At 45.9% G+C, this 22,061-nt stretch overlaps 1 protein-coding gene across 1 annotated transcript in view; it reads left to right on the top strand.

Moving 5' to 3' along the window:
• Positions 1 to 608: 608 nt before the first annotated feature.
• LOC147882555 (DENN (AEX-3) domain-containing protein) overlaps positions 609 to 22,061 on the top strand; it is a 129,953-nt gene continuing 108,500 nt past the window's right edge. Inside the window, exon 1 of the mRNA XM_087400380.1 lies at positions 609 to 1,505. Coding sequence (XP_087256506.1) covers positions 1,209 to 1,505 — 297 coding nt within the window. The 5' untranslated portion in view covers positions 609 to 1,208. The remainder of the gene's footprint in view (positions 1,506 to 22,061) is intronic.

Below are 22,061 nucleotides of genomic sequence, written 5' to 3' on the forward strand. Positions count from 1 at the left end.
TTCTATCTATGTGCCAACACATGCATGCTACTACTCTCTCTCTCTCTCTCTCTCTTTATATATATATATATTGAGATACACACACACATACAACCATCAGTTATGCGGTGTGCCTTGAAATCTTTCTCTCTCTCTCTCTCTCTCTCTCTCTACACACACACATACAACCATCGGTTATGTGGTATGCCTTAAAATCTTAGAGAGAGAGAGATGGATATACGTAGAGAGAGATAGATAGATAGATAGAGAGAGAGAGAGAGAGAGAGAGAGAGAGAGAGAGAGAGGGAGGTTACGAAGAGATAAACACATACACTTGTATACACATATATAGAGAGAGAGAGATTGATTTGTATGTGTGTAGAGAGCCGATTGTCTATGAGGGAGATGAACTCTAGAGAGAGAGGGAAAGGTGAGAAAGACAGGATGCACGGGCATCTTGAGAGGGTTGACGGGAGGAGGAGGGGCAACCGTGTGGACGGAGCGACAAAATTTTCACCCTAACCAAAAAAGGTTAAATAAAATACTCGCTATTAGCGCACAAAATCGAGCACCCAGGAAAAGGTGCCACAGAAGCCTTTGCTCTTCTTCGTCTCCCTCGTCTTCTTCTTTTATGCTGCTTCATTCTCATCGTCGTCGTCTTCTTCTTCTTCTTCTTCTTCTGGTTTTTGATCTTCTTGCTCGCCATCGCCATCGCCATCGCCATCGCCATCGCCATCGCCTTCCCCTTCCTTCCTTTCCTCCATTTCCTCCCCCTCTTCTTTGCCCCCCTCGTTCCCATCGCCTCCCTCCCACAATTTTCTTTTTCCACCTTCCCATGCCTCCCCCAATCCTTCCCCCTCCCCAGCTCCCCCCCTCCTGACCCTCCTCCCTCTCCTGCTGCATGGCATTCCCCTCGCTCTTCTGTCTCCCCCGCCTCCCCCACCAGCTTTCCTCCTCCTTGCCTGCGGAGCTTGGCTCCCACGGTTGCAATTCACGTGCTGCTGATGGGGAGGGATGAACCAGCCCAGGCCCGTGTCCAAGAATCGACGTTCCTCTAACGGCTTTCCGCATTCTTGCGGTGTAAATTGGGCGTCTGCGAAAAATTATTTACTGCGTATTTAACGTATCCCGGATGCTTTTCCAAACAGTTTAGTCTAGCTCCGGAAACGTTTCGACACCTGTATTTCTCCAGAGATATGCAATTGTGAACTTTTTGATAGAAGTGAAAGATGTCCGACCGGCAGGAAGAATTGGATCAGCAAGGATGGCGTACCTCCATATTCACACAAACAACAGAAGAAGTAGCTAGAGCTGTTGTTGCCGCAGCAGCTGCCGTTAGACCACGGCCTTCCATCGTCTTTTCAGCAAACAACACGAGTAGCAATAAAACTTTCCAGAAGCTGCAGCGCCAGCTGGCAAGAATCTGGAAACAGGGGTCACGAGAAGGCAATAAAAAGGTTTTTTTCAATCCTGAACACTTGACTAGTCAGAAGCGCCAGTGGACTGAACTTCAAATGCAAATGTTGGTGAGGCACTCCACCCTTATGCGACTACCATATTCTTCAAGTCTAAAAATTCTTCATTTCCCGCGTCTTAGGGGTCCCCTACGAGGTTTGGTACAAATAAACTTGGCTTTACGGATTGATATGCAATGAACGCTTCCATTTGACGTGTTGATACTGTGATCGGGGAATCAGCTTTGGGCAGTCTCGAGAACTCACAGTTTTGGAATAGTGCTTTCTCTAAGTTGCTGTGTTTTCTGTGTTTCCTTTGAGTGCTAGCCTTTGTTATGCGGTTTTCAACCTGCACGTCAGACAGATTATCGAATTCCATCCAGTAAGACTGAACTTCAAGACTGATCTGCCTGTAATTGCTTTAGTGGGCTGAATTGTCAATCAGGCTATAGCATCTGCTGTACTTGAAGTGAGTATGGTGCCAAATGCTGTAAATATGTCCTGCCAAAGATGACCGTGAATTGTGTACCCCTATCATTGACAAGTTTGTGAGGGAGCCCTGTGGTGATCTATTAATTGCCAGGTGACCTGAGATGCTGAATACTGCATTTTGATGGTATGTGTGTCAACTACCACAAGCACCATCCCCATACCCGAGATGCTGAATACTGCATTTTGGTGGTATGTGTGTCAACGACCCCCAACTCCCATCCCCATCCCCATCCCCATCCCCTGTAGAAGGTGACCCCATAATATAATTCATGGCAATGCCTATTGGAGGGGCAGTGGCTTTGAGAGACCAGCCAGACGTTTGCTACTGCTTTCCCTTGGATCTTCAATATTCCATAAGTAGTCACAAGGCCATAGTAAGCCATCATGCAATGTAAATGTAGGACGGTCCTGACATGATGGACTTTGAACTTTGAAAATCTTTACATACGCTGCTGTCATCAAATTCTACCTCTATTTGTTATGATTGCCACGTACCCAATCTTAGTAGGTAGAGACTGTAGATAACACACATCCCACATGCTCTTTAAGCTTTTGCACCATAATTTCTACGTCTTCTTGTACTCAATGTCAAAGTTATAGGATGAATCTAAGGCCACGGCAGATTGCTTCGGTAACAGTTTGGACTTTGTAGAAAGTGCTTAAGAGTCCTCCTTAAAATTGCCCCATATAAATAGTGATGCCATTTCGTAAGGGCATGTAGCCAAAATTTCCTGCTCACAAGCCTGGGTATGAGACCACCTCGTCATCAAACGTCGTTCTTTCACCCCACCCCATGCTCTTGCCCGAGGCGGCGACCCATTTCTTGCCAGTGGAATTTGCCTTGAAAAATCCGGGCATACTGAGTCCTCTGTATTGACTACGTGGGTGCAGCCTCTACTCTACCTCGCACATTTTACCTTTTGAGGGGTCCACTCTAATATGGCGCCCATGACCGTTTCATTGGTGGTGGTTAGGGGTTTTTAAGGGACCATGTGATACGGCATCCCCATATGCCCACTATGAATTCACCCATGTATGTGTGCCAACACATTTCGATTGGGTGCTCTATGTTAGAGGGGGCTGAAACCCTAGTTTGTCCATGAAGCCTCAATGGCTTCTCTTGCACCGCTCACCTTAGAATTCGGATTTTGATATCAGACTTGGATTCGCTGTGAGCAGCTTGTTGCTGCATTTTAGACTTTAGCGTGTGCATCTCTTCATTTCGAAGAGAGCATTGTAGCCAATGATTGGTATTTTTATCCTGCTTCATGCGTTGGGTGTAAGTGATGAAACTACATAGCACATCTGATTAAGATGGAAACACTACCCTACTGTTCTCCAGTGGGTACCAGTGAACAAGGACTGATATGTTTGACTTGACCTAAGGCTGAGACACTGACTTACGTAGCTTGTGCCTGACTGTCCCTGAACAAGAGCTCACAAAGGGTCACAACGTACGACAAAATCTCCTATTAGGGAACTATTACGCACTTGTCGATGTAGCCAGTGTGTCACATTGTACCTAAGTGTAGGAGTGCATGTGACATTCCCTCCTTAACTTGGCGGTGGGTTCATTGCTTCCAAGTAGTCTCCCAAAATTTGTGGGAGCTCCTGGAAAAAGTTTTCGTCCAATCACACTGCTTCATGGGTACCTCGATCAGGGAACTTGGTGTAAAACTCCCAGATCCTGTGTCTTGACCCATGCTTGAATTTATGAAGAAGGATCTGCTTTGGCTGCAAAACTTCGGCTTCAGGTTGCTTTTCGTCGAGAATCTCGGTAAGAGGAGGTCCATAATATGGCTTCAACCAAACATGGAACACATTGTGCATAGTCCAACTATTCGGAAGGCGTAACTTCATTGAGGCATCATTGATTTTTTGAATAATAGGGAATGGTTCGAAGCTCGTGAAAGACAGCTTAGGGTATCACTTGCCTACTTGTTTCAATCTTTGCTTGATAATTCGTAAATACACCCATTGATCCTCTTTATACAAGACATCTCGTCTGGATTTGTTAGCTTGGCGCGTGTACGATGCTTGAGCTTTGGCAATGTGGGTTTTCACTGACTCAGTAATCTCTACCATATATTCTGTGGTTTTGTTGGTTGGAGACACCATCCGGGTAAGGAGTGATGTAAACCGCCTTCCAAACGCCGCTTCATAAGGTGTGCGACCAATGCTCGAAGAATAGATATTGTTCAAAATGGCCTGCACAAGCGGAAGAAACTGCTCCCACTTTTCCAGAGCATCATGACAATATGATTTCAAAATATCAAGCGCCATACCATTATACCTTTCCATTCGATTGTGGATGGAAAGCGTTGGACATGTGTAGCTTAGTACCAAAATTATCAAACAAGGCTCACCAAAAATTAGTCGTGAATTTTGAGTCCCTGTTGGATGTGATGGTCCTTTGCAACTCTCCACTGGGATACCCATACTTTATGAACAAACGAGCTACGTCCTTAGCGTTGGCTGTCTTTTTGCAAGGAATAAGCATACAATATTTACTAAAGCGACAAACAATAGTAAGACATTGAGTGTTACACGTACTTGTAGATGTTGGAAGTGGCCCCACAAAGTGCATGCCAATGTCGTGGAAAGGACCGTCTCAGATTGGCAATGGCATAAGTAAGCCAGCAGCCTTCTTGTGGGAAGTCTTGACCTTTTGGCATATCTGACAATTCTGAACATAGCTGTATACGTCCTTCCGCATTTTTGGCCAATAGAGATAGCGCTTTAACTTCTTCAAAGCACCATTGAAATTTGATACCTCTATGACCTCCGGTGAGGGCGTCATGGGCATCATGGAGAAGCAATTGCCATTTGTCTTTGAGTACACATAATCTTTGCTTATAGAAAAGCCAACCATCCTCTAATGAGCAATGGCCTAGAGCAAGCGTTGTGGCTATCTAGAACTGGGTGCCAAACTCTGCTGACTCCGCGTACTGTGCCTTGATACTATCCAGATTTTTTCCTTTGCTAACTCTGCGTACTGTGCCAAACTTTGCTGACTCCACGTACTGTGCTTTGATACTATCAAGATCCTTCTCAATCGTCTTGATTGAACCTTTCCGACTGAGAGCGTCGGCAACAGGGTTGTTTTTGCCGGGGAACGTACCCCAAATTGCTGGAATATCTGGCTCCTCCGTTGCTGCTGCTGATCACTCCATTGTGAACTAGGCATTGTTAGAAGCCACTTAAGGGCTTGGTGATTTGTCTTGACCGTGACCATCCGTCTGTAGAGGAAAGGCTTCCAATGTTTTAATGCCTGGATGACACCAAGTAGCTCTCTATTCGGCATCTTTGAGCTTTCTACTGTAATATGCCACGGGCCTATCCTCTTGCTGTGAAATTACGACACTGCTAGCATTTGTGATTACCAGAAATGGATCATCCCAAGAGGCGATCTTCAATCGTTGCAAGTCATGGAAGGCGTGCAAAGCTTTGTCTGTAACTTGAATCTTCTGTTTGCGTATCTTTATTCCCTTCAGTAAATCTGTAAGTGGGGATGCGTATGTTGAGAATCCATCCATATGCGAGCTTTAGGCTTGACACAAACCCACAAAGGATCGGATCTCTTGAGCCGTTGTGGGGACATACCAATTTGGTGATAGATTGAATCTTCTCTGGATCTAAGCGAACCCTTGAGCATTAATGATGTATCCCAGATACTGGATTTTCACCAACCCAAACTCACTTTTCTTTGCGTTGAGGTAGCTGGTTATCGCGCAATAACGGTAGGGCACATCGCATATCCTTACTATGCTGCTCTGCTGTAGCGGAAAAGATAAGGATATCATCGAGAAAAATGAATAGGTACTTTCCAATATACTCTGCAAATACCCAAGACATCATCTTGTTGAACGTGGGTGGTGCATTCTTCAGACCAAATGGCATGACGACGAACTCATAATGAGCTCGCGATGTTTGGAAAGCTATCTTTGGGATGTCAGCTTAAAAAATACGGACTTGGTGGTAGCCACTCTTGAGATCGGTTTTTGAGAAAAATTTTGCACCTTTGAGTCTTTTCAAGATATACTTATGCAGGGCATAGGGAACTTGTTACTAATTGTAAGCTTGTTGAGTGCTCTATAGTCCACACATGAAAAGAATAGGCACAATGAATGGCAAAGATGATGGTCTGATAAACCCTGCGCGCAATAACTGAGACAACTGCTGCTCTAATTCCCCCTCCATAGACTTGGAATGTTGGTAAGGAAACTTACTTGGAGGTGTGGAGTCCGGAATCAAATCGATGCGATGGTCTTCCTGTCTGTGTGGAGGCAGCTGGGGTGGCAGATCATCCCGGAGCATAATGTCTTGGAACTCCTGGAGTAGATCCACCATGGCTTGTCCCATCGGAGGAGCGGCTTGAACTGAAGTGATTTGGCACTAGACATAAACCACCGCACACATGGCACCCTTGCAGATGGCACGACCTGCTTGGATATGAGATATTAACAGAATCCGTGGTATGCTCTGATCAATGCGTATCATGGCGGGCTTAGGTAAACCACAATCGTGAAGGTGTCCTGCCGCCAATTAGGCGTCGGCACATGCTCACGGACCATTCAATCCCAAGGATCATGTCGCACCCATCAACAGTGTTAGTATAAAATCCTGCGTAAAAATGGCCTTCTAAACTGCAAAAGTAAAATGGATGGTCTTATGCGTGATGTCTGTGCGCAAGCCGGGTGTGAACCCGTCCACTGCTAGCTCGTGAGGCACCAAAGTGCACCCCACTGTCTTGGCAAGTTGAGGGGAGATGGCATCTTCTGAACTCCCCATATCGAACGTGACAATGAACTGATGCCCATTAGTTGTGCCATACACTCAAATAAGCGCCCTCTTTACCTTGAAAGACCACCATGGGAACGGCGTTCAAAGTAGGAAGATGACATTTGTAGCTGAGGCTAGTGGCGGGGTTGGAAGAGCCAATACATTGACGATGGACGAAGTAGGTGCTTTCGTAGCCTTTTCGGCAAGCCACTAAGGACAATCCTTCTTGCCATGCCCAGCGATGTGGTGGCAATGAAAACGATGTTCTTGGTGGTACCGCTTGTGTTCGTTGGGTTGTAGATAGCCTCCCGTAATGCCCGCTTTAGCCTTCTCATCTGGAGTCGTCTTGGGCTTGGACTCTTTCTTCTGACCAAAAGCCTGGCCGTCTTCTTTTCGTATTGGTTGTCCTTCTTTTGATCCTTACCCCTTGTGTTGGTTGACTACTGCGGGGCTTTGGAATCCTTCTGGACCTGCTTGGGCTTTCCCTTGTTCAGCAGCATTTCTTGATTATGGACGAGAGTCAGCGCCCGCTCGTAATCGAGTGGGTCGAAGTTCCAGATGGGAAAGCGAATCTTAGTGTCCAATCCTCGAATGAATCGCTTCATCTTATTGCTTTCAGACACGCCCAATTGTTGCGCCGATGTAATGACGTTGTTATTGTAAGACAACAAAGGCAAACCATTTTGGGAGAGACAAGAAAACTCATCCTCCGAGTTAAGCATATCCTGTGATGGTAGAAAACATGGTTTGAGATCAGTGACAAACGTTGCCCAAACGAAATTCGTCTTAAGAGTTGTTTGGTCAATATGCTTACTAGCTCAATGTTGCCACCAAGTAACCCCCTCGCCCGTAAGATGAGGGGCTGCTAGGTGGACTTTATCTTGCTCATCTTGAATCCACGCTAATGGAAAACGAGTGATGAATAGATGAATAAATTGAAGGATAGCTGAATGGCCACACTTACCTTCATACTTAACAAAATTTGGTGTGGACCGGCTGAGTGGTGTTACCTTTGTTGATGACGAAGTTGTGGTGGCAGTGACTGCTGCTACACTCAAACTAGCTTGCATAGTGGCTAACATCTGTTTGTGTTGGAGGAGCATCGACTCTCAGTCTAGCTTTTGTTGCCTCTCTGCATGGGCGAGCTCTGCACGTCTCAGTGCCTCCTCATTTTGGCGTTCCTTATGCATCAACAAGAGCAGTTTTTCAAAATCTGTGGTTCCTCTTTCTTCTAGTGGCTTTTCTGCCTCTTTTTCTTGTAGACGTTGTTTTGTCTGGTCCAGTTGTCTTCTTCTTTCTTCTAGCTGGGTTGAATGTTCTTCCAGATTCTGTAGGAGAACCCGATTCTGCTCTAGAAGATTCGCCATTATTTCTTGTGCACTAGGCGGAAGCGTATATTTTTGGTTGTCTTTCTCCTCTTCATAGTCTTTAACTTTGACGTCTTTCCCTGAACCTTCCATGGCGCTTGATTGTGTGTCCTTTCCAGATCTCAACACAACCATACACTCGTGGTAGTCAAGCTGGATCCAGACCGAAGCTCTGATACCAATGTAACATGCAACGGTAATCTGATTGTGTAATCACAGCAAGACCTTTAAAAATTTAGCGAGGAATTAGCGTTATGCACCATAGAGAGAGAGAGAGAGGAGATGAGGGTAAGAGAGAATGGAGTCGACAAACGATTGGGTCCCTGTATCCACTGAGGGCCCCCTCCCCAAATCAAAGGAGAATTTGCTTTATACTTGGAGAACTGAAAGATACAAATAACACTCTTCGGGGGAGCACGGAAATGCGCTTTTGAAGAGTACATTGTGCACACGTATTGTAGACCGCAATGCCAACCAATACCGAGACCTTGATGCTGTCCACACTGATGATGTAGGGCACTTCTGCAAGGCAAGGAAGAGGTTTGGTAGTGTCCACCGGGATGCAGCGTTGCTGCGTGAGTGAGAGAGTGAAAGCTAGGAGTAAGAGATTCTAAAGGAGAGCTGAGAGTTGACTGAAATATATATCTGAGAAGTGAGCTGTGCAAAACTGTAAGGAGCTGCTGAAACAGTACCCAAACCTTACTTCGTTTGCTGGTCCGAATCCCTGACTGTTGTGCTGCGCATACACCTTCCAGACAGGCTGAACTGAGGTCCAAAAGCTGAGGCTTATCAGGTCCAACTCTGGAGGTGTTCAGGGCTGCACACGAGGCTGGAGGAGAGATATTGGAGTACTAAAGGCTGGGAGAGCTGGATGAGAAATGAGGGCTTGGGAGGCCCCCTATTTATAGGGCTGAAGGCTGAGCCAACCTGCCCAAACTGTCCGACTTGTCAGTCGTCTGTTTGGGGCTGGTTGGCTGGTCCCTTGGCCCGATAAAGGCAGCCCTTGTCCCCATGAAAGGTGGCCTAGGGAGGGGTGCAGGGCAGCCTATAAAGGCAGCCCTTCCCCAGCCCATTTCCTTCACATGTTCCAGCCCTGAGGGGGCCCAGAAGGGCTCCTATCCTAGGCTGGACCTAGACCTATCTCTAATTCTAAGATGGGAACACTACCGTACTGTTCTCCAATGGGTATCAGTGAATAAGGGCTGATTTGTCTGACTTGACCTGACTGACTTACGTAGCTTATGCTTGACTGTCCCTTGACAAGGGCTCACAAAGGGGTCACAGCATATGACAAAATCTCCTATTAGGGAACTATGACGCACTTGTCGATGCAGCCAATGTGTTACATTCCACCCAAGTGCAGGGGTGCATGTGACAACTTGAGTGCACTTGATTGAGATTCCTTCGATGCATTGTGTGATTCTTTTGGCAGCAACCTCCATTTGTTATTCTAACATGGTGTCAAGGCCTTGACGGAGACTCACTGAAGACCTTTGTGTGAAAGAAAGTGAGCAGTGAGAATTTGAGATTGGCTCGAACATTTGAAGGATCGGTGCCTTTACGGGAAGGAAGGTGACCTGGATTTAGATAATTGAAGTAGGCTTCTATGGCAATAGAGATAGAGGGGTATCAAAGCAGTTGGTATACCAGGAGTCGAGACACACAGATGGTTTGCTGGCCTGGGAGTCCATATGTACAGACTGCCACCATTTCGAGGCCCCATTCACTCTGCTCACCTATCACGAGATGAACCACGTCATCAGAGAGGACCTCCTACAGCTCCACACGTACATGACTTGGCTAGCATCCCATGTGCTTTCGGTAAAACTCAGCTGCTATAGGGATTATTGTCTACAGATCTCAGAGGAGGGTTTTGCTGATCCCCATTGCTATATCCGGATGCATCTATCAATTGCATCTTTGGTATGAGGTCTATTCTAAGATCTTTATTCCAATGGGTTCACAGATGCTGTTCCTGAACTTGGGAGAGGGGGGGCGAATTGGACAGGAACGATCATCTAGACGAGGTGGAAGAGTGGGATGTAAAGGATGCTAAGGCACTATCTAGGATCATTGGAATGATTAGCAAATGGAGTGACCTTGTACATTTAGTTGGCAAATACCTTAGAAGCCGCATTATGGGATGTCTTGAAGGACCCATACGAGACAAAAAATTCTATGAGGATCATCAACCATTTGAATCAACTCAACCACTTGAATCAACTATTCATGCTGAGGATAAAGGAGGGAGATGTGCAAAATGAACTCATGAAAGTCAAGGTGATTAGGGGTTAACTTGCAACAGGCTGGTTACAAGGTGGACCCAATCCAATTCCCATGCTCTTGTTGAATATGCTGCCAAAGAGCTTTAGAACCTTTGTGACCTAGCGTGATGACCTCAGAAAGATCAAGGCCGCTAGAGGTTATGCTTGTGTAGGAGAGGTCACGGGCAAAAATCTATGACAGAGACGTAAGCAGAAACAAAGCCTTTATTGCTTAAAGTAATGGTAATGGCTCGGAAAAGAGCAAGCTTGGCAAAGGCAAGCTCAACAAACAGACACATGACTGACAAGTGTGACGGCACAATGACTTTTGGTGGCGGGGGCAAGAAGAAGAAGAAATGCTTCTATTTTAACGAGCCTGAACACTATGCAAGTGACTGCATAAAGAAGGACAGTGATTAGAAAAAGGAGAAGAAGTCCAAGCTGGACTCTTTGAAACCAGCGGCACAATAGAGCTTTTCTTGGTGACGACTTCAAGTGTCATTTGAGATCAGGTATGTTGACCTTGTTTTGATGACCGACATGGACAGATGGTCCAATGAGCCAGAGGTGCCAGGAACCATTGTGAAGGTGAAGAATAGCGTTGGTTGCTCAAACCGTTGTGCAGAGGACGAGGAATTAACCCCCGTACAAATAGTGATGCCATTTTTTAAGGCTATATGGCTAAGATTTCCTGTTCACAAGCCTAGAATGAGACCACCTCGTCATCAAACTTCTTTCTTTCACCCGATGCTCTTGCCTAAGGCAGCTCCCAATTTCTCGTCCGTGGCGATTGTCTCCATAGTAGCATAGTGATGAAAAATCTGGACATACTGAAATCAAGTGAGTTCTTTGTATTGAATATGTTGGTGCAGCCTGCTGCTTCTCCCCTTGCACATTTTACCTTTGAGGGGCCACTCTAATCCCAGGACAGCACACAATGTGTCCTATGTGCTCAATCTCTACTCCCATAAAGGTGCATTTAGTAGCCTTCGCATGAAGTGTTGGAAAACTGAGCGATGAACTCTGGATATAGCTCATTTTTCTTTTATTTATTATAGTCCATTAATTTACCCTTATTTTGTGGTTAGGATTACTAATAGGTTCCTAAGAGTGGGATTAAACCTTTTTGTTTCCTCAATTCACCCTTGGGTGATTTTGTGGTTAGGATTATTATAAGTTCTTAGAGCGGTAGGGCACCCATGACTGTTTTATTGGTGGCAGCTGGGGGTTTTTAAGGACCACATGATAGGGCATCCCCTGAAATCAGCTCCAGGCACTCAACGACCACTCTAGGTACAATTTCGCAGGTACTAAAGGCACTGAGGACAGATCACAATCAAATCTGGAACCCCTGGGTCAGATCGCCACAGATTCTGGTCCTCTTGATCGATTTGCAGCAGGGTCCTGGCCTCTTGAAACAATTTGCAGCAAGTTCTGGAGCACTGGAAGCCCTAATTGCAGCAGCTTGTCAGCCCTCTGATGTCTGGAATACAAATCGCAACAGGTTCTCTCTCTATGGACAGCTCACACATGTGAACGGAAGAGGAATCTCATGCTGAAATTAATCGCATCACAATGGGAAGGCATGGAGGAACAGAAAGAATGATTCGCATCAAGAGAAGGTGGTTGGGAGAGAAGAAGGGCCGAGAAATAAGGGCTGGACAACCCCGAAGGTCTTTATTGCAATAGAAAATAAACTTTGTACAACTGGCTCTAAGAGCATGAAGCTGAGTACAACTCTTGAATGGATCTAGGAGCTCTGAGGCCCCTTCTTTTATAGACTTGGCCTAGCTAAAAGCTAGACCTGCTTTTCTAAAGCCAAACTGACCTTTCCTGCTTTTGCCCACTTTGGGGCAGCTTTTAGGTCCTTTTTAGAACCCTGTGGGGCCTGCATTATGTTGGAAAGTAGAGGATAGAATCACTCACACCTCACACTCCCGATCGCAGCTCAAACAACATTCAAAGAGAGATAGAGAGATAGAGACAAAACTCAGATATATTCTTCCACAACAGTGGGCTGACAAAAGCTCAAGAGGTGAGCAACAAACAGCAAAGAGATGCTGAACCAAATCTGAGTCTACTCCTCTCCTTGCACGCTTGCCCGGGTGCTGACTGTCATTGCTGCTGATGAGGAGAAGTGTGGGGGGGAGGGGGTTTATATAGGTGGGCAGCAAGCCCCTTGAATTGGCCAACTTTCCAGTCGGTTCCAGTCTGTTTGAACCGACCCTTAGAAGGGCCAGGATGGCCGACTTCTGGTCGGTTTCTGGGCCAACCCTTTGGCCTATATAAGTCCCCATATGCTGGGCCTTTTGGGCTGCTGCTGGCTGGTACACATGTGCTGCAGATGCCCCCGCATGGGCCCGTGGTGCTGGCGCATTGTTCCACGCAGGGTGCTGCCCTCAGACAGCAAGGTACTCTCAGCCCCCATCCCCCTATAGTCTCCTGCCCCCTTGTCCCCTTGAATCGGGGGCTCACAGGTGGGGTAGTGACATTTCTAACACCCCCTCTCAATGACACAACTGTGGGCCGATCCCCATGCGTCGAATGAGGTGTTCCATCTGCTCCCTGTAAAGCGCTTTCGTGAAGACATCCAAGATGATGTTGTCGGTCGGGCAATACATCAACTCTATGATACCTTCGTCGATGAGCTCACGAACAAAGTGGTAGTGGACCTCGATGTGCTTTGTCCGTGCGTGAAACACGGGGTTGTTGGCGATTGCTATGCAACCCTGGTTGTTGCACATAATCACTGTCGCATCTCCTTGGGCCACATGCATGTCCTCACAAGATCCACCTGAGCCACAATGCTTCACATGCTGCTGTACAAGCAGCCTTGTACTCTGTCTCTATAGATGAAAGGGTGACGGTAGGTTGTTTCTTACTCAGCCATGACACAGCTCCTGATGAGAGTAAGAAACAATATCCAGAAGTCGATCTCCGAGTGTCACTATCACTTGCCCAATCACTATCGCAGAAACCTCCCAACTCAATGCCTCTCATATAAGTGATGCCATAGGTGCAGGTACGTTTCAAGTACCTTAGCATCCTCATACTTGCGTCCCAATGGGCCTTCTTGGGTGTGGCAGAGAACTGACAGAGCAATCCAACTGAGAAGGAAATATCCGGTCTGGTATTGGTGAGGTAAAGCAAACTCCCCACCATGCGTCGATACAGTGATGAATCAACCGGCTGAGATGGATCATGCACACTCAGCTTCAGACCAGCTTCCATGGGAGTCACTGTTGCTTTGCAATCTTTCATTTAGAAAGCGTTTGAACAGCTCCCTGCAATATTTCTCCTGTGAGATAAAGATACAGCTCTTTCCCGCTTCACCTCAATCCCAGAAAGTAATGAAGTATGCCTAAGCTAGTCATCTCGAACTCCTCCAAGAGAAGTCTCGACCTGAGCAATCTTCTTCGTGTGATCCCTTGTAATGATGAGGTCATCCACATATAGGATCAATATCAGCTGCAAATCCCCCTCTGTGTCGAGATAAAGATTTGCTTCTGATGGACTCTGCTGAAGCCCAATCTTTTGAAAGAAAACATCTATCCGTTGGTACCAAGCTCTAGGGGCATGTTTCAGCCCGTATAAGGCCTTCTTCAATTTGTAAAATTTTGATGGAGATCGTGGAATCTGAAATCCGGGTGGCTGTGCCACATATACCTCCTCCTCCAGGGTTCCATTAAAAAATGCAGACTTGACGTCCATGTGGAAAATAGGCCAATTGTGATGAGCAACCAAGGCAATGACTGCGCATGGTCACCATCGTGGCGACTATTCATACCCTTTGACCACCAATCTCGCTTTGTATATGTCCAAGCTCCCATCTGACTTGAACGTAAGCTTGTACACCCATTTATTACCAATTAGCTTCCACTTGGTTGGTTTGGGCACTAAATCCCAGGTGTCATTTTTCAAAATGGCATCCATCTCTGCCTGCATGGCTTCCTGCCATTCTGGAATATCCTTCGCTTCCTCGAAGGAACGGGGCCCCTCAAGCTGAGCCACCATGGCATAGTTCACGGAGGGAGTCTTCATGTTGCGTTGAGACCGCCGCACTTCAGAACTGCTCTCGGGAATGTTCGTGACCCTCGAGTCTGCTAAAGTCTTCAAATACCACTGAGGTAGCTCTTTGATGGAGGTGCCTTTGCTGGAGTTGCCTTGGGAGCCGATTTTGGAACATCATGCTCCTCCTCCTCCTCGAGGTCTTCAGTTGTCTCCACCTCTTGGATGGTGACCTTGGGTGGGGGTAATGATGGAAGTTCAAGAACCTCTTCTGTAGGCAGTGGCTTTGACTCCTCAAAGATCACGTTTTGCTAACAAGGATCTGCTTCTTTTCCGGGTCAAAAAGACGATAGGCCTTGGATTCTTCGTTGCATCCCACAAAGATACATCTTCGGCTATGGGAATTAAGCTTCGTCCGCTCATCTTTGTGCACATGAACAAATGCATTTAGAATCGAAAATCCGTAAATGAGATATTGTTGGCTTCTTACCATCATATGGAGTCTTGTCATCAACAGCCTTGGTCTTGGTTCTATTGAGGATGTGAACGGCAGTGTTCATGGCTTCACCTTAGTAAGCTTTTGAAAGATTTCTCTCTCGCAACATGGTCAAACCTGTCTCTATTACAGTCTTGTGCTTCCTCTCATCAGCAACTCCATTCTGCTGAGATGTGCGAGCTGTATTCATGTCGAGATTGTATAGTTGATGTTGAAGAAGCAAGATGCGAGATGTGTTGTGTGTTTCGTACATATCCTTTAGAATAGCTCACGCCTCTACAAACATCTCGGCCATTTGGATATGCGGAAGAATAGAGGCCGTCGTGGTCCCTATGATTAATGCTAGGGAGTGGGCATCTCTATCTACCCAACTTTCAAGCTCCTCTCCATCTACTGGAATGAGAATCTTCGCCTTGTTGTCCAACAGATCTTCCGGCTTTGCCTCCACTCCCGTTGTCAACTTCCACAACTTTGGAGCCACTAAATGACTCCGGATTTTAACCTTCCAGATTGGGTAGTGTGACCCATCTAGTTTCGTTGACTCTCCAAAGTTTGGGATGATGGAAAGAGAGAAATCTGGGGGAGGAGGAAGGAAGAGAAGGGGTTGAAGAGGCAATAGTTGAATCCTTGTCCTCCATTTTTGATGTAATAGTGAACAGTAAACTGAAAAATGAATTTGCAGTAGAGAGAACTTGACCACACAGCAAACCTGAGTGTTGAGTTGGAGTCGCCTTCTTTCTGAGGAACTCTGTTCTAGAGCTGGAAATCCTGCTCTGATACCGTGTTGGAAAGTAGAGGATAGAATCACTCATACCTCACACTCCCAATCGCAGCTCAAACAACACTCAAAGAGAGAGAGAGAGAGAGAGAGAAAACTCAGATATATTCTTCCATAACAGTGGGCTGACAAAAGCTCAAGAGGTGAGCAACAAACAGCAAAGAGATACGGAATCAAAATCTGAGTCTACTCCTCTCCCTGCACGCTTGCCAAGGTACTGACTGTCAGTGCTGGTGATGAGAAGGTGTGGGGGGGGAGGGGGTTTATATAGGTGGGCAGCGAGCCCCTTGAACTGGCCGACTTTCCAGTCGGTTCCAGTCTGTTTGAACCGACCCCCAGAAGTGTAGGAAATAGGAGAGAGAGAGAGCAAGAGAGCTGAACGTAAGTCTGCAATAGATGAAGTGACTGAATACAAGAAGAGGGAAAGGTTTTGTCTAAGTGACAAAACCTTATCCTTCACTAACCATAGTTAGTGAACTAACTGTGGTTAGGGGAAAAAACCTCTAAGGAGGGAAAAGTGCCCCTAACCTACTTATTACATTACATTGGTCACTGCTAGAATATAATAATAATTCTAACACTCCCCTGCAGTGCTAATGTCATGTACAAGGAAATGATCAATCACCAAAAGGAGATAAGTTCAGGGCACTGCGAAATGCCTCAAACTTTTCACGTGGAAGTGCTTTGGTGAAGATGTCTGCAACATGGTCATGTGTTGACACATAGATCATACTGATCTCTCTTGCATGCAACTTCTCTCTGACATAGTGATAGTACCTCAATGTGCTTCGTGCGAGCATGAAACACAGGATTCTTTGCCACTGCTATAGCACTCTGACTATTAGTGAGAATCGGAGAAGGACCCTCCAATGAAAGATGAAGATCAGGAAACAAACGACGCAGCCAAACACATTCAACTGTTGCTGTGAAAGCTGCCCTGTACTCAGCTTCACATGAGGAGGTAGCCATTGTAGATTGTTTCTTGCTCACCAAGAAATGCAAGCATGTCCTAGAAAGAAACAATTCCCACTGGTGGACTGCCTAGTATCATAGTCTCCAGCCCAATCTGAGTCACTGTAAGCATGCATCTGCAAGTCACCCCCCCTGGGAAACATCAAGCCAAAAGACTTTGTACCTTGCAAGTAACGGAAGATGCGTTTTACAGCCTGCCAATGCATAATCTTTGGGCTGTGCATATACGTGCTCACCTGAGAAACTGAAAACTGAATATCAGGTTGTGTATTGCAGAGATAAATGAGGCATCCAACAGCTTGGCTATAGAGTGTGACATCAATTGATTCACCTGCATCATGCATTGTAAGCTTCAGCCTCGGCTCCATGGAAGTGGATATAGGCTTGCAATCATGCATGTTGAATCTGTCCAAGAGTTTTTGAACATACTTGGACTGAGACATAACAATGCCATGTTTCTCTTGAATAAACTGGATCCCCAAAAAGAAATGTAACAAGCCCAAGTCTAACATATCAAATGTAGCTTTCAATTGGACTTTGAAATCTGCAATTACTTCCTCATTTGATCCGGTGAGCAACATGTCATCTACATAAAGAATGATGACCTCTTGATGTAGAGGGTGCTCTTAGTTGGACTATTGTGCAGCCCCTTGCTGGTTAGAAAGGCATCAGTTTTGGCATACCATGCACGTGGGGGCTTGTTTCAGCCCATACAAAGCTTTATTCAGCTTGCATACCTGATGTTTTCCTGAAATTTCAAAGCCCGGAGGTTGTTTGACATAGGCCTCTTCCAACAAGTCTCCATTAAGGAAAGCTGTTTTAATGTCCAACTGATGAACATTCCATTCTAAATTTGCAGCCATTGCTATAACTGACCTGATGGAGGTCATTCTGGATGTAGGAGCAAAAGTCTTCTCATAATCTATGCCCTTTTTCTGAGCATATCCTTTTGCAACCAGCCTTGCCTTGTACCGATCAATGGACCCATTTGGCTTTCTTTTGACTTTGAAAACCCAACGTGTACCTATGGCATTCTTACTTGGCGGCAAATCCACGACATCCCAAGTCTGATTTTTATGAATGGACTGCAATTCATCGTGCATGGCATTCATGCAATGCACATTATCCTTTGCTTCTTCAAATGTCTCAGGCTCCTCCTCATCAAGAAGAGTACCTATATAAGCTGATTCAACTGAAAGAGCCCCCCCTATGTGCCTTACTGCACTACGAGTCCTGCCAAGCAATGGAGCCTCAAGCTTACTCTCCCTGAGAGTCTGAAGCAACCAATTCGGGACTGTTTTGGCTGCGTGTATTGTGAGGGAAAGAGGGGAGTGGAACGTTAGGAGACAAAGACACAAGGAGTGTGGGTGTGTAAGAATGTCTTGAGCCACACCACAAACTCAAAGGTTTTATTAGGATTAGGTATTCACCCTATGACTGTCTTAAGACAGTCATAGGGGTCGTAACATTTTAAAGGGTGGCAATGTGCCTTTACCCCAACAACCTCCCACCTAAAGGCCAATGTGCCTAAAGGGGAGAAAAGAATAAAAATTACAGCAATATACAGTTACTGTATACAAGACCATAAAATAAGAATGGTCTCATCCTAATCCCATGATGCGGCGACAATGTGCAAACCGCTCTGTAGGCAAGCTCTTAGTGAGCAAATCTGTAGGATTATCATCAGTATGCACCTTCACAAGCTCAAGCCGCTTGTCTTCCAGTACCTCCCTGATGAAATGGTATTTCACATCTATGTGCTTGGTCTTCTGATGAAAGACCGGATTCTTTGCCAACATGATAGCACTCTGACTATCACAATGCAAAACTGGCATATCTCTTGTAATGCCCAAATCTCCCACCAGCCGAGTAAGCCATATTGCTTCCTTGCAAGCCTCAGTGGCTGCAATATATTCAGCTTCAGTGGTTGACAGTGCATCGCATTTCTGCAACCGAGACACCCATGATATAGGACCTCCTGCAAATGTAAAAATATAACCGGTAGTAGACTTCCGGTTATCTGCATTTCCTGCATAGTCTGAATGTGTAAAACCATGCACCAATGCATCCTGCCTACCATAGCATATGCACAAGTCTTTGGTACCCTTGAGATACCTCAAGACGCCTTTCACTGCTTCCTAGTGCCGCTTGCCTGGATTTGCCATATACCTGCTGATGACTCGATTTGCCATATACCTGCTGATGACTCCCACCGCAAAAGCAATATCCGGACGAGTGGCAACCATGGCATACATCAAAGAACCAACTGCAGATGCATACGGAACCTTGGCCATCTCAGCCTTATCATCATCTGATCTGGGGCTGTCCTTACTGCTGAGTTTTAAATGAGGAGGCAACGGGGTACTAATAGACTTCCCCCCCTCCATGTTAAACCTCTGCAGTACCTTGCCAATGTACTCTTTCTGTGACAGAAACAAAAGTCCCTTAGACCTGTCACGAGTAATCCGCATACCTAGTATGTGATTTGCATCACCCAAGTCTTTCATGTCAAAAGACTTATGTAGTTGCTTCTTCAAAGCAATGATCTCCTGCTGAGATTTGCTGGCAATCAGCATGTCATCCACATATAGAATGAGTAGCATCAAACTGCCATCCTTTGCCCGTTTGGTGTACAAGCAGTGATCGGTCTCACACCTATGATACCCTTGGGACTGCATGAAGGCATCAAACTTCTTGTACCATTCCCTTGGTGCCTGCTTGAGTCCATACAAGCTCCTCTTGAGCTTACACACAAGCTGCTCTTTCCCTTTAACAGCATATCCCTCTGGCTGACTCATGTAGATCTCATCATGGAGATCTCCGTGAAGAAAAGCAGTCTTCACATCCATCTGACATAAATCCATGTCCTCATGAGCAACAAGAGCTAACACTGCTCTCAAAGTAGTCATCTTGACTACAGGGGAAAAGATCTCATCAAAGTCAATGCCCTTCTCCTGCTTAAATCCCTTGGCAACCAATCTGGCCTTATACCTCGGTAAAGCATTTGAATCCACTTTGACTTTGTAAACCCACTTGCATGGCAAAACCTTTCTGCCTGCAGGTAGCTGCACCAAGTCCCATGTATCATTTTGAAGTAGGGAGTCCATTTCTGATTGCATGGCTTTCTCCCACTTTCTTTTCTCTGTTCTTCCCATAGCTTCCTTGAAGCTGGAAGGCTCACCACAATCTGTCAGCATGATAAAATCAGCCACATTATTGGCTCCTGGAACAAACCTGTCAGGAGGCCGTTGTACACGGGTGCTCCTCCTAACAAAATGCTCTGTATTAGGCTGCTGTCTAGCCTGTTCATCATGCATGACGGGTGGCTGTACCACCATATTTGGCTCTCCTACAGCGCCATTTGCTGGCATATCCAGTGGTGCATCATTGGCAAAATTGTATGGCTGATTTTCAGCCTGTATACCCTCTTGAACAGGGTTATTTACAGCAGCTTGCTGCTGCATATTAATGGGCATTCTTTGCTGTCCGACATCATCATAAACAACCCTCCTGTATTCCACAGGTTGCATGGGTTCTTTGTGTACACTATCCTCTTTAAAGATGACGTCATTGCTGCGTATAATCTTCCGTTTGACAGGATCCCATAACCTGTACCCCATTTCACCTTCGTCACCGTAACCCATGAAGATGCATCTGAAAGACTTTGGTTCCAGTTTGGTGCGCAGTTCTTTGCGTACATGAGCAAAGCACTCGCAGCCAAACACACGTAAGTGCTTATATGAAGGTGGCTTGCCAGACCACACCTCCTCTGGCACTTTCAACTCCAAAGCCTTGTTCGGCGACCTGTTAATTAGGTGAACTGCTGTTTGCACGGCTTCTGCCCAAAAGCCATGGGGCAATGCAGCATAAGACAACATACATCGAACTTTCTCCTGGATAGTCCGATTTATTCGCTCACTCACACCATTTTGAGATGCATTATGAGGGGATGTGAGTTCTTGTTTAATGCCCTTAGCTTCGCATAACTGTACAAAAGCATGTGACACATACTCACCCCCATTATCGGATCTGAGGCATTTCAGCCTGCATCTTGTCCGATTCTCAACCTGAGCGACAAACTTCTTGAAAGCATCTAAGGCATCGCTCTTATGCTTCAAGAAATAGACCCACACTTTGCGTGTGGCATCATCAATAAAAGTAATGAAATACTTTGCACCCCCTAGTGATAGCTGTGGCATCTCACACAAATCAGTGTGCACTAGATCAAGCGGTGCTCTATTCTGGGGAGTTCTCCTCTTATGAGGAGTCATAGAATGCTTTCCAAAAATGCAATGATCACAAGTAGGCAAATCTGAAAATGAAAGAGACGGCAGATAACCCAAACGTGACAGTTCTTGCATTCCTTTAACGGACATGTGTCCCAACCGGCTATGCCACAATGAAACCTTCGGCAGCTCGGTTATGGCAACAACATGATTACCTACACTGGAAACATAAAGAGGGTACAAGGTATCACTCTTATAACCCTCAGCCACTACAACCTGGCCATCAGTAATCACCCATTTGGAATCCCCAAATGTGGTGGTAACCACTGTCATCCAACAAGCCAGTGCTAATCAGATTTTTCTTGATTTGCGGCACATGGCGAACACCATCAAGCATAAATATGCGTCCGTCAGGGAATACTATCTGTATACTGCCAATCCCTGCAATCTGACATGCATAGTTGTTCCCAAGGTGAACAACTCCATGAGTACCTGTGTAGGAAGTAAACCACTCCCTATGAGGCGTAACATGAAAAGAAGCACCTGAATCCAAGAGCCAGGTGTGCATGTCATGGCCATCAACAACCAATGTATGTGCAATTACAGCAGAAGAACATAATACATCATGTCTGTCACTGTCACTGTCCTCTGCTGCAACATCCCGTATAAACTTGAAGCACTTAGACTTCACGTGTCCCTTCTTGCCACAGTAAAAGCATTCAATATCCTTTTTGCCACGGGAATGACTGCGGGATTTGGACTTGCCAGCAGATCTCCCCTTCTGCTGAGTCCTACCTCTTTCCTGTACCTGCAAAGCATTGGAAGACTTGCTGCCCATATTATTCTTCCTGCTCATCTCCTCCATAAGGAGAGAGCTCTCCACATCAGCATACATAAGAGTGACATTTGAATTTGACAGAGTGGTCTTGAAAGTGTCCCAACTCTCAGGGAGGGTACACAACAAGAAAGTAGCCTTGAACTCCTCATCAAGGTTCAATCCCTGTGCGATGAGCTGTGTAAAGATGGCATTGAACTCACTCAAGTGTGAGGTCATAGCTGTACCTTCCTTCATGCGAAGGTCGACAAGCTTCTTCAACCAATAAACCTTACTGGCTGAACTCTTTTGGGCATACAACTCTTCTAGCCTCTGCCATAGGCCATAAGAGGTCTTTTCTGCCTGAACATTGAACACAAGAGAATCAGTGAGAGTAAGCATGATAGCCGCCCTTGCGGACAAATCAAG

Source organism: Dipteris shenzhenensis, chromosome 29 (assembly GCF_047967505.1).
Source record: "Dipteris shenzhenensis isolate YYH24624 ecotype China chromosome 29, Dip_SZ_1.0, whole genome shotgun sequence".
Classification (NCBI taxonomy): domain Eukaryota; kingdom Viridiplantae; phylum Streptophyta; class Polypodiopsida; order Gleicheniales; family Dipteridaceae; genus Dipteris; species Dipteris shenzhenensis.